General features: G+C 33.7%; 1 protein-coding gene across 1 annotated transcript; it reads right to left on the bottom strand.

Moving 5' to 3' along the window:
* Nucleotides 1-12069: 12069 nt before the first annotated feature.
* HELRODRAFT_170346 (hypothetical protein) lies at nt 12070-13663 on the bottom strand (the record flags this gene model as incomplete). Its single annotated transcript, XM_009016156.1, has 3 exons — nt 12070-12282; nt 12642-12690; nt 13608-13663. 3 exons carry the CDS (start codon nt 13661-13663, stop codon nt 12070-12072), a joined length of 318 nt encoding a protein of 105 aa, XP_009014404.1.
* Nucleotides 13664-14500: the final 837 nt, after the last annotated feature.

The following is a 14500-nucleotide window of genomic DNA, read 5'->3' as shown; positions in this document are numbered from 1 at the left end:
AAACTCCTTCTTTGTATTTCTTTAACAAATTAATTTTCAATCTTGGTATAAGTATACAAAGTGTATTACGAAAAAATTAGGAATACCTTAATATACGGATGCAACACCCTAAAACAAAGAATAAAATGTAATAAATAAATAAATACACAGATGGCCGACCCAGCAGACTACACTGACGTGAAGGGGCCAAAATTGGAAAAAAAATATGCCGATTATTTTTGGCTTATTGCAGATTCATTGTCAACTCAACTCCTGTATTTAAAGCATTCGAACAATTGAACAAATCATACTAAATCCAATCCCATCGTCATATTATGAAGTTTTATTTTATTAATTTTATTCTTAGGCAGTTTTTACGTTATTAACAATTTGCTTATTACAAATGTTTTTTTCAGTTTTATTAAGTTAATTGCATTAGTATTTATTTTGGTATCTGCAGATAAACTTGGCATTATTTTAAAAATTTTGGTACGTTAAAGCTGCTGTGTTTATTTTTTGAATGAAATTTATCAACATCAACCTCTGCAACGAAAAAGAAAGAAAAGAGAAACATTACCATCTCAACATCAATTTTCAAATAAAGCGCTACAAAAACAAAAAAAAATTCTTTCTAAAAATAGCAAATGTCACAGCAACAGTTACACGAACACTTACACACAAACACACGCACACACACGCACATACACACACGCACGCACACACGTACACATACATGAAAAACAATAACATTACATAAATATAACAACTACTACATTAGCAAACAGCACCGACGAAAACCTAAAATATTAATATGTGTGTATATATGTGTGTACGTGTTTGTGTGTTGTGGGTTTAAGTATGTGAATGTGTGTGTGTGTTTGTGTGTAACAGCAATACAACAACAACAACAGCAAAAATGAAGCAACACATTTAGTATCGCCCTGTTCAAATAAAACAACACTAAAAAATTTACTGCACTTTTATCTTTCGCATGAATGACCCTTTGGTGACTATTTATTAATATAGCTCAGCTTCATAACTATTGCTCCTACAGTCCTAAAAAATGGAAGAAACTAACTGTTAAAAAATAGAAAGAAAGAAAAAGAGAGAGAAAGAGAGTAAGAGAGTAAAAAAGAAACGACTGGATCCGCTGATAGATTGATGGATCGGAAGATACATAGATGGATAGATAGATGGATAGATGAATGGATTTTATGAATGTTGGTAATGTTGTTATCAATTTATTTAAAATGTAATTTTACCGTTGTATTTTTCCACAGTGAGTTTTATAACTATTTTAAATTTAACTTTCATCGTTATCATTACTACCATAACGATCGGAGGATATGGCTGCCGAATGGCCGATCGGATTTGTTGGGATGATCATGTGACATCCTAAACGAGATAGTCACGTGACATGACAAACAAATTAGTCATGTGACTTCGGCAAAAATATGGTCGTATGACGTCACGAACAAGATAGTCGCATGACATTACGGACGCAAAAGAAAAATGGTGTACCAAAAATAGTCTATCATTTGCCGGAAGTCTTTTGCTGGAGGAGGAAAAGATTATAAATAACAATATTTGTCAATGTTATTGCTGTCGTTGTTATTGTGTACATGGTCAAGACAATAATGAGGAGTAGGATGAGGATGGTTATGGTGATGATGGTGGTAATAATGATGATGATGACGACGGTGATGATGATGATGATGATATAATTGATGATGATGATGATGACGATGATAATAATGATAATTAGTGTATTGGTAATGATGAAAATTTTATAAAATGCTTGAAAATGAGTATTTTTTATATAAAAATGATCACGACGACGATGAAGATAACAGGGATCTTCATTATTTTGGTCTCTCCCTGGTGATGATGATGATGATGATGAAGATGGTGATGATGGTGATGATGACGACGATGATGATGATGATAACGACGATGATGATAACAACGCCAACAGCAAAGAGATTGGTTGCGGTGAAGCTGGCGATGATGACGTCATAATGTTTTATCATTATGTAAAAAAAAAACAATACCTCTTATGAAATATTAAAAAAAATGTTCTGCAAGAAGGACACGGTGAAGCAATGAAGAACGTATAATGTTGATGAAAATATTTGAGATATTCAGCATCTTTTTGGCTCTTGTGAAAAGATTGGCAGAAAATACTTAGATGCATTGGTGTTACCAAACATTGGTGGTGGTGGTGATGGTGATGATGACACTGATGTGAGAAGGATAAAAATGAGCGCTATATAAGTGTTGTTTCAAATAATATTGATGACGACATTGATGATGATGATGATGATGATGATAATTACAACAACAACAACAAAGTCGATGATGATGATGTTGATGACAACCGAAATTAACTTAACTATGCTAACACAAAGACAAACAATCCGGCGAAAAGAATAGCATTTAAAAATTTTTTTGTTTGTTTTGCCAGTTTATTTTTTCTTCATTAATTAATTAATTAATTAATTTATCTTTGTGCCTTCCTAGTTTTAATGTTTTTTAATCCTCTTTTTCACGCAGTTTTTGCTAATAAATTTTCGTAACTAGCTAATAAACCAATGAGGTAGAAGAATGAAATTTAGCAACTACTCCAGATTCCAGGCGCTACCAGCTGGACGGACGTGTTCAGAATTTTTTATCATTAATTTTTTTGCGGTGAAGTTTCCAGCTCTATCATCTGATAAAGGCAACGTTATATCGTAGTGTATGTGTTCATAACCGGGTGTGACCACCAATAGATATAGTAGATGTGTGTGTGTGTGTGTGTGTGTGTGTGTGTGAGGGGGAATAACTCACTGGTGTTAGCACTAAATGTTGGAACTAAATGTACATCAAGCAGCTAAAACTCTCGCAGTAAAAATTTTTGACGTTTTTAATATTAATAACGTTAATTTGATATCTATAAATCAAGCAGCAAATAACACGAGTCAGCAACCAAACGGACCTACCTATAGCCAGCGACACACACACGCGCATACACACACACACACACGAACGCACGCACATTCAATATACACCAACTCTCTCTTTTCCTCTCTCTCTCTCTTTCTCTCTCTCTCTCTCTCTCTCATCTAAAATTACACACACATATATTCACAACCATTTTTCTACACACGCACACAAACTCACTCACACACAGAAATAAACGCACGCACGCACACACACACACGCTCACATACTTATTCTCACATAAACTCAAATCTAGGCAACATCATTACGAGACACAAGTGGATTCCATGCAAATTGAGTAAACTTTACCAGCTACAATACTGATTGTTTCCTTGTGCACGTGTGTGCGTGTGCTTGCATATGCGTCAATCCTACAATTGCACTGTTGACATTCACGCACACACACACATACACACACACCAGACCACACAACACACACACCAGACCACACACACCAGACCACACAACACACACACCAGACCACACACACACACGCACACGCATATTTGTTATTGTGATGTGTTATTAGCTAAGACCACCTGATTATGTATGTGTGTGTATGCATACATGCATGCTTGTGTATTTGTATGTATACATATACATGTTTGTTGGTGTATTTGTATGTACGTTTATGTATACATGTATGTTTGTGTATGTGTATGTATGTATGTATGTGTATGTGTACGTGGCATGTGTACATGAACGTGAATACCTCGCCCATGGATTGATGAAGTGCCTTTCAATCACTTAGCCATCACGCCATTTGCCACTCACATCTTGGCGTGGCTGTCGTCGCCACCGACCTGGCCACAGCCGTTCACGCCACTATTTTTTGTAGCGTGAGTCATATTTGGTTGGTTGATAGCGACTGCAAAAAAATAAATTTCTTGTTTACGTTCTGTAGTGAATAATTATTATTAATTGTATTTCATTAAACATATGCTGGTTGGAGGACTTCATTAACATTGGGCTAACTGTGGTTAAATTAAATTAAATTTAATTAATTATTGATTAAATTAATTTTTTGATCATTACTTGAATTATTCATAAATGAATGTATATAGATATATGCGGTGCAATCAGAACAAGTGCCATAAATAAGTAAAGTATATCTGCCATACAAACATTATAAAATATCATAAAATATCAACAATTCAACATCTATCAATTAATAATTATCATCTTAAATAAATATTTATTTAGTTTTAAGATATTAAGTATTCAATTAAGGAACGAAATCCTTCAACAAATCTGTCATTCAACTAACCGACTTGATGAACCATTTAACTAATATGATCATTAAGAAGTAAACTAGTTAATCAGCAAACCAGTCAACAAACAAAATAACCAACCAGCAAACAAACAAACTAGCCAGCAAACTATTCAATCATCAAACCAACCAACCAACCAGCCAATGAAATCATCGAGCGACCAAACCAACAAACTGACCCTCACAGGCCATCAGCCAGTCAAACAAGAGTGACCCAGTGCGAGATAATGAATTATAACATGATGCCACACCATTCGGGAATAAAATTCAATACCATTTTCTGACTATAAATAAATAGACAATGAACGATGTTTTTCGTTATCGCTACATCAATTTCTTTCCCCATACAATCACATTTCCAGATATCTTTATACAAGCGACAACATCAATCTCTTCCACCTCCACAAAACTCGCCTGCGGCCGATTATTAATTTATGCTGCATCAAACAGTTGCCAAACCGTCACTGTTTATTTATTGTCATTTCAGTTTTATATCTTTTCCCTGCCTTTGAAGAATTTTAAACAGAAAAATTAGTTAAATAAAAATAATGTGGTTTGTCTGTTTTCAAATATTTTTTCGATTTTTCTACCAAATTGAATTAAATAAAACGCGTAATGTGACGTGTCGTTTCCATTATTTTTATAAAAGTAACGAAAAATTAAGTCTGTGGTCAGTTATATATAAATTTTTTCTAAAGAAAGAACCGGACCACAATTTTTTTACTTGTCCATGTTAAAAATATAAAAAAATTTTCCTGCATCCATGAACGATGTCATCTTTTGATGAGTTTGGCCCGCTGGTATGAATGGTTGACGAACGCGATTGAATGTCAACAATTAATTATTATTGCTTACAGCAAAATTTGGGGCTAGATAAATAAGCAGTCAATAACGGAATCAAGATACAAAAAAATTATATTTGATTAATAAGAAAAATAAGACAAATATCAACAAATTTATTGATGAATATTAACGAAAAAGCTTCATAATTCATGAATTTTAATCAAAAAACTTCACCATCATCAACATTGTTGTAATTTATTTGACAGCATCACAATAACCATCCACTCATACACCATACAGACACCATACAGACACCATACAGACACCATACAGACACCATACAGACACCATACAGACACCATACAGACAGACATCTGCAATAACTTTATGACCTCAACAAAAATTTCTTCCCATATACCTTCCACTGAAAGCAGAAGAAGAAACACGCCATCAATGTAATACCACACATGAGTTTATTGCTAAAGTCAATAAAACATTTGAGATAAACAGCAGAGAGCATGGAAGATGCCTTGAGGACCGATAAAACAGAAGGAGCATGATGGGATTTGGTTGTTGGAGTGTCTTAGGTTGTCCACGCTGCATCCCTCTCTTCCTTTTCATTGCTTTACAATTTATGCTTTATCTGATAACAATTAATAACCGTACGTGCTTATCTACAAATGTTCATAATACACGCGACACACACACACACATACACACACACACATACACACACACACACTTTTGAAAGAGAAAGAGAGAAGAAAGAGTTAGAGAGAGATAAAGAGAAGAGAGATAGTGACTTAATAATTGAAAAGGGTAGAAAACAAAATGAAGTAGAAAAATTGAAAAATCAGAGTATCTAAGCAGTATATAAAAAATTACGTGGGTGTACTTGAGTTCAGATTGATGTGTGTGTGTGTGTTGTGTGTGTGTGTTGACGTGTGATGGTTATGACGACAATGATGATGAAGATGATAATGACGATTAGGATAGGAGACTGATGGCAAAAAAGATGACGATGACGACGACGATGACGTTGTTGGTGCTGATGATGACGACGACGATGACGCAACTTCTTTTTCTGACGGCGCTTATTTTCTCATGGTCTGACAGCAGCATCATGACATCTTCATTATTCATTGTTTACTTTGCTTTTTGCTACCTAATTAAAATTTATCATTTTCTCGCAGTCAACAAATTCTTTTCTAATTATCTAAAATTCTGTGGTTATTTATTTGTTTTTTTTGTAGAAAAGTTTGTTAGCAGTTTGCCAAATTATTTCAATGGATTTTCGTCTTCAAGTTTGAAATGGTTGTCATCATCACCATCATCGTCATCACCATTATCGTTATCATCATCATCGCCATCATTGCAGTGACAGGACGCAATGATACTTACACCCTCATAAATATTTTGCTTAAAATAAAAAAAAGAACAATTCATTTGTTTAGGATGAATTTTTTCTCATAAATGAATGAATGAATGAATAAACGAATAAATGAATGAACGAATAAACTTTAATCATGTAAGATGTTTTGTATTTATATTATGCGGTATATATCTTCAAATAGAAAAATTCTTTTCCGTCAAGTTGAACCAAGTTGAATTCAATTCAATGAAACAACTTCATCATTGGTTATTGCACTTGAGATTTCATTGTCTCAAATAAAAATTATTTTCCTGTTACTAATATTATTACTACTTCTAGTAGTATTGATATTACCACTACTACTGCTGCTGCTGCTGTTTCTACTACTGCTACTTCTATTACTGCTTTATTACTTTAGTTAGTTTAATGACATTTTTAACTACACTCGCTCTACTATGGTCTTCCTGACTCTATACTCTATCCTTTAAGTAAAGCTTTTAACTCTGCTGCTCGTCTAGTTGCTCGTGCTCCTTTCTTTTCTCATATATCTCCATATCTTGTTCTCTTGCACTGGCTACCTATAAAATATAGAATAATTTTTAAAATTTGCACGTTCATTTATAAGTCTCAATCTAAATTATTTCCTAAGTATTTATCAGATATATTAATTGAACCTAAACGCCCCGGTTTACTATCGTCTTCTTTTTCTCGCTTTTTCTTAACTCGTGTTAAACACTCTTTTGCCAAATCTGCTTTTGCTTTTTCTGGTCCTTTTCTCTGGAACTCTCTACCTACTTCTCTGACTACTTCTCCATCACTTGCGAAGTTCAGAGCGGATCTCAAGACCCATCTGTTTTCAAAATTCATTGAGGAGCGCTGTTGAACATTGCGGAAATAACGCTTTATAAGCTAATTGATTGATTGATTGATACACATAAAAAAAACAAAGAAACGAAAAAAATCGTCTATTTAAACATATTTATAATCGTTTGCGTGTTTTTTTTTCTATGGTGCAATTCAACAACAACTACATCATCAACAACAACATCAACAACAACAATGACAACAGCAACAACAACGGCAACAACAACAGCAGTAGCAGCAGCATTAACAACAACAACTAAATTCATCAAACATCACTTTTTCACAAATCTAACACCAAACAATATTACGCGCATATATTTGCCCGGTTAGTGATAGAGACAGCACTACAACAGCGCAATTTCAACGGCAATCACGACTACAGCCACAACAACGACAGCCACAACAACGACAGCCACAACAGCAAAAGCCACAACGACAGCCACAATCACAACCAAAACAACTACTCAAGCCACAACAACACCAGGAGCAGCTTCTAATTATAATGAATGAGAGTCTCTTTTTTTTACCTCCACATGTTCGCTGTTACTCATAAAAATATCCAAACAAATGATGTTTATACGCGCAAGCAACTGCTTCTATGTGTCGTTGTTGTTTGTTGATTTTTTTGTTCGTTCGTTCGTTAGTTCGTTTGTTTGTTTTTTTTCGTTTGTTCATTCGTTTGTTTGTTTTTGTTGTGCTAACTTTGATTAATATAATAATACATTGCTGGTTTTGTAATGTTGGCTTGACAGAATTGGCTGTAAGTTTTAGATAAATGTTTACATTTTAGAATAGGCCATAAGTAGGCGTTTGTTTATTCTTGCACCTTTTTTGTAGTTTAAGTAGTAACTGCAGTGACTCTAATGCAGTAAAAGTGTTTCTGCATGCGTGTGCGTGTGTGTATGAGTGTGTGTGTGTGAGTGTGTGTGTGTGTTTGTGTGTGTGTGTGTGTGTGTGTGTGTGAGTGTGTGTGTGTGCATTAAAAACGCAAAAGAGTAAAAGAAGTGGACTGGTAGTCACGCTTCGAAAAAGTTCAAGTATTGTTGTCGCGTGTGTAGTTGAGTTGAGTGTGTTGTTGCGTGTGTGGTTGCATGTGTAGTTGCGTGTGTGGTGGCGTGTGTGGTGGCGTGTGTTGCTGCGTGTGTTGTTGGGTCTTGAGGTTGGAGTGACATATTTTTGTTAGGAGATTCTGTTGTGTAGTTTTTAAAATTTTTTACGTCTGTTTTGTATCAATGTGCTCTCTTCATTAGGTATTTGACTGTTTGTTGTATTACTTCATTAATTTTGATTGATCCATTGTAGGAATTGAACTATAACACTTGAACTTATTGTTGATAACGATGATAACAACTGAAGATGATGATTGTAATGTTCGCTAATGATATGGAAGAATTATACTGAGGCCGATCTGCCTACATTTCAGTTTGTTTCAAACTTTGAATTCATTGGTTTTAAGCCAGCAACATTTGTGTTTGTTTTTTATTTATGTTGTGTTTCTATTTTTAAAATTCAGAAAAAAAGTTAACACACAAAATAAATTATTGGAGTGTTTATTTTTCATTTAGTAAACAGTTGGTTTGGTTTTGTCGCTGGTTATTTGATATGTTCACACCTTTGTTCATACGTCTGTTTGTTTGCACGTCTGTTAAAACGTTTGTTTGTTTGCAAACTCATGTTCGCCTGTGTACATACTCACATGTTTGTTTTGCTTCTTGCTAATCAGGATTGTTTGTTAGGTTTTTATGATTATTTTTGTAATTATTTTTGTTTTTGTTTTTTGTTTAAATTAAATCTAATCAGCGAAAAAAAATTTAATTTGATTTCAGAACAATTTTCTTTCAATTCTTTGAAAAGATCAAACATGCACAAACAACAAAAAGATAAAATAAAAAACATAAATATAAAAATCTCAACGCGTTGTTATAACTGAATGGTAATACATCGATGTTTTCACTTTTATCATAGCTCATACCACAAGATTTGTGTAATATATCGGTTGCATGCTTCGTGTTGACAAACAATCATCATCTGTATTACTCCCTCAACGTTTTTTTAAGTTTTTCGAGGCCAGACTTTTGTTAAATACAAAAATAAGTAGAGTTAATTTTATTTTGTCATGGTATCTCAATGTTTCATTTGTCATCTTATGATAAATATTTTTCGTGTGAATTCTCAAAATGTTCATATGTTAGCTCTCAACTCATTTGATTTAGTAATCTCACTGGTTATTGTTATAAATTATAATAATAAATGATAAATTAAAATTTAATATTTGTATTATTATTTATATTATTATTATTAACAATTAAGATGTGTTTAGTGTTTCAGCATGGAACCAAGTAGAAGTAATAATGCATAATTCAAAATATGGATCTGCTCACGTGCATCTTTTGATGTTCCACGTCTCTTTCGTATTTTATACAATTGCTTGCACGCCGAGTATAAGACGAGAAGGAAAATGAAGTGGAATGAATGGAATGAAACAAAAATAGCAAAATAAAAACATCAAAAATATGAAATAAATAAAATGAATCTCCGTTGAAAAAGAGAGAGGCAGACAATCTGAAAATGAAGGATGGTTGAGGTTTATCTGCATCCATTGATTCATCACAAACTTCTACTTTCTTACGTGTCTACGTACATTAGCTAAGAAATGTATTACTTTCTCACTGCTTTTAGCAGCTGGAACAATCTTTTATGAAGAAGAACATGTGACGAGCATGCTGTAAAACATTCAACTTCATCCGTTGTTTTCATGACCTGAAAGTATTAAAAGTTGATAAATTAGTTGCTTGCATTCATTTAAAAAATAAATCACCTCTGTAAATATTTTTTAAGCCGGTTATGGTTGAGTTACATAATCAAATTTATATTTAAAAATAAACATATTTTGAAAGAATTATCAAGAAATATAATGCAAACAAGTATAAAGAAATAATTAATTATTTTAAACAAGTAATATAATGGATAATAAAACAATCCACAACAAAGACGATGATGACAGCCTGGAACAGCAGCCGACCAACATAAATGCTTTCATGAGACGTTGCCCAGCATTTCAATGTTTGACCGAACGATAAATTTTTTGAGACTTCTGAGTTTTTAATTTATTTATAGGCTCAAGTTGACGTGTGGACGTGTGTGTGTTTGTCTGTATGTGTGTATGTGTGTGTGTCTGTATATGTGTGTCTGTCTTTATGTGTGTGTGTGTGTGTGTCTGTATGTGTGTGTGTGTGTCTGTATGTGTGTGTGTTTGTGTGTTTGTCTGTGTGTTTTCTTGCCAAAAGGTTTGTGTACTTATACACAAGTATGCAGGTGAACTACTTGCGACATAAAAAACAAACAAATTAATTAAATAGATATAAACAGGTCGGCATATATAATCTCCTGCAAATGCAAGAACACAAACATGAATATACAGTATATATGTACGGACACTTACAACTACACATAATGGAACAAACAGAAGCAAACTAACACAAACAAACAAACAAGCACGAATAAATACGAACTCATAAACAAACCACCAAGCGACAACACTTGCACTAAGCATCACTAATCAGCGTAGCAACAAGCAAAACCTTTTAAAACAATTGCTTGACATTTGGAAAGAAACTCAAGTCGTTACTACTTTTAATGCTGCAGTAATTATTTCTGTCAGTAGTATAAATACTTACTTACTGCTGCTGTCGTTGATTCTGTTGTTGTTAGCTTTGTTGTATTTATTATTGGTTCTATTTGTGTCTATGATGTTGTTGCTGTTGTAGTTGTGTTGTTGTTGTTGTTTTGTTGTAGTTGTGTTGTTGTTGCTGCTGTTGTTGTAGTTGTTGCTGTTGTTGTTATTGTTTTTGCTGCTGTTGTTGTTGCTGTTGTTGTAGCTATTTGTAAGAAATAAGTTATAACATTTATTTTTATCACGGCCCTAGACTATTCAATGCAAAAACTTTTACTTACTCCATTCACCCGGTAACAAAATGACTTCGTTACTGTTATCTCTATATTTATACAATTACAATTATCCCAATGAAATAAATACAACGGCGGTGATTGAAAATACAGTGGTTGAAAAATCATAAAATAATATTAAGAATGAAAACAATGTCATCCTTTTTGATGATGCTAATAATGATAATGATACTGTTAGTAGTTACGGTTATGAGTGACAACAATGAAGATGGAGCAATGATAACAATAACGATGATGGTGGTGGTGATGATGATGATGACGGTGACGATGATGATAATGGTAATATTGAGAATAGTGATGATAATAACGATAATGCAAGCTCCAGTCAAGTTATGCGGTGACGTCAAAAAGAGATTTCTCTGGTGCTTTTCACAACTTGAAGTTGATTGGCTGGTCACTGGTCACGTGAGCATCTGCACGCACATACACGCACATTTACAGACACACACACAACACACACAGATATATATATATATATATATATATATATATATATATACATGCAATGCAGAAAATAATGCCCACTCACACACACCACACACACCACACGCACAGATACACACATATGCACACAAACTACCAAGCTCAACCTTTTTATGAACAACACATAAACAAACTAAACAAACTAGAGAACAAACTAAACCCACAAGCAAAAGTACTTGCAAACATTTCGCATAATGTAGTTCACAACAACAGACATTCACGAGTATATAAACTCAGAAAGAGGTAAAAACAGACTCCGTAGAGTACTTATAAATACTTGATGAGATGGAGAAGGAGGTATGCCAACATACCAGCGTTTGTTTATTTATCATCACAAACATCGAAAATTTATTTCCAAACTTGTCAACATTCATGCCTTATTTAAACTCCTCTCTTTTACACTTTGTCCTCCGTCCACGATTTCTTCTCGTCTTTTTTTCTCAATTTTTTCTTTCTTCATTTTTCTATCTATGTATATTTTTTTTTTCATTTCCAAACCATTTTTCTCCACTAAACGTCTAATAAGCATTCGGGTTAGTGCAATGTCACTGTCTAACTTCTTTCCTGTCAAATTTTCATTTTCCTGTTTGGCGGGTTTCGACATGACGTCATTTTGCAGGGATGTGCGTACTAGGACTTCAAGATGATGAGTGAACGATATTGATTAAGAGTGTCGATTTTTTGGAGAATCAATAGAAATACCATGATCGTGCTACGCCTGCAAAATATTTTCAATCCTGAGACCAAACATTAATTTTTAGAAAACTTTCTAGCAAATCGTTTGTAGCTCAGATAGTCAGACTGCCCCACTTACACTGTTACATGAGCGGTTGTCCTGTTGTTAGCCGATTCAAAGGCAAATAAGATCTTGATATTTTAATGCAGTTATAACCGTATAGTAAGATAAATTTTTTTTGTCAAACTTTGATGAACATCTGTTACCTTAAGTACCAAACTGGTGCATTCAGGGTTAACTCCATACAGTGATGAACTGATGTCATCACAACAAAGTAATTGAGTGTATGTGGTAATGTTGGTGGTGCGAAATGTGATGAGGATGAAGTAAAGATAGCAATGGTGGAAACAAAACACACGATGATGAATCAACATATGTTATGTTGGCCATGATGATAAAGGTGAAATGATGGTGACGATACGAAAAAATAATGATGAAGATAATGATAATGATGAAGGCAGATGAGTATCGATGATGATGGCAATGATGATGGAGGTGGAAATCATGACAGAAACAAAAAAGTGGTGATGATGGTGATGGTGATGAAGCAGTTCAAAAAGATTATTAGTTCCATTTTAATGAGCCTGTACTCCCCTAGATTGCTTCGACCATCATTAGCTACGTACACGCATGTATGTACTGTACATATGCTGCGTACATAGGGACATGCTTGCAAGTATACATTCAAAAACATACACACGCAAGCACAGAAACACACACGCACGCACGCACACAAACCCACGTACACACACACACACACACACACACACTGTTTATGACATATCGTTAAGCATGCAAAGACATATATGTAGTTAAAGCATTTTTCACTTTCGTCACTTAACTAGGTTGTTGTTTGAAAAAGTTGAACGTATGAATGATAACAGCAAGCAAGCTGAATGAAATTGAAAATCAGTTTTGCCCGTTGGCACTTTGCAGCAGAACCAAATAAGAAGGGGTAGGTAGGCAGTTCTGTGTTGTCACGAGCACCAAAAAAATTAACTTCAAATAGACAATGTGCATCATTTTTGTAGGTGTTGTGCTCAAAGTTAAAAAAATCTTGGCAATGTATTTTTATTACTTAGCATACTTTCTTGACAAAAATGTTTTCAAACAAAATTTCGCATAAAAAAAAATTTCGTTTGTTAGAAAAAATATTAGTTTTGAAAATATACTTTGTGATAAAGGCGTCATAGTGAATACGTTCAAAAGAAGTTCTTCCATCAGACATTTGTGAGATAAAACAAATAATTACGTAAATTTCCAGATTGCCAGCTATCACTTTCTTAATTTATAGTGAGAATAATATTATCCTAAAGTTTATCAGAACTGAAGACATTTAAGTTAAAAACACCGTGTTACAAAATTATGCATCGATCAATATTTGACAATGCATTTGTTGTGACCTAGCATAACTTCTTGGCAAAAATGTTTTCAAACAAAATTCTCGCACTGAGTCTGAAATATATTTTTAAAAATTTCAAACTTATTTAATAAAAAAAGTTTTTTAAAACTAAAAAGTTGCTACCCCACGTAAAAAATTAAAGACACAATAATGACATTTCTATAATTCTGTTAGTGTGGTAATAATAAATATCGGAACGAACGTAACAAATCCCACATCGCATTACTGATCCAGTAACGGAAATGAGACCCGATAGTCCGCGTCGTCAGGAATTTTTAAAATCCCATCAAATAAAATCCAATTAGACTAAATTGAGAGTGACAATCCTGAAATATTCCCACTGCGCCGCTCATCAATATGCTTTTGTACTCCAGGTTTTATGGAATTTTTGATAAAAATTTCTATATTTTATGGAAAAATTTCCAAAATCAATTTCTGTCACTAGTTTGACAAGGACTCTGGAGGAGAAGTGTCGAAGGGATGAGATTGCATATAAAGACAGGTCGTGGAAATTTGTGTGATCTCAAAACACCTTAGAAAAACTTGTTTTTCTAGTTATCAATGATTGGATATCACTATGTTGGCTATTTTGTTTTCGTTCAAATTATCGAAGAAAGTTCCGAATGAAAGTAATGTAATATTTTGTTTCAATTATTCTTAGTG

Source organism: Helobdella robusta (assembly GCF_000326865.2).
Source record: "Helobdella robusta unplaced genomic scaffold HELROscaffold_17, whole genome shotgun sequence".
Lineage (NCBI taxonomy): Eukaryota > Metazoa > Annelida > Clitellata > Rhynchobdellida > Glossiphoniidae > Helobdella > Helobdella robusta.
This window is presented reverse-complemented; position numbering and strand designations above follow the sequence as displayed.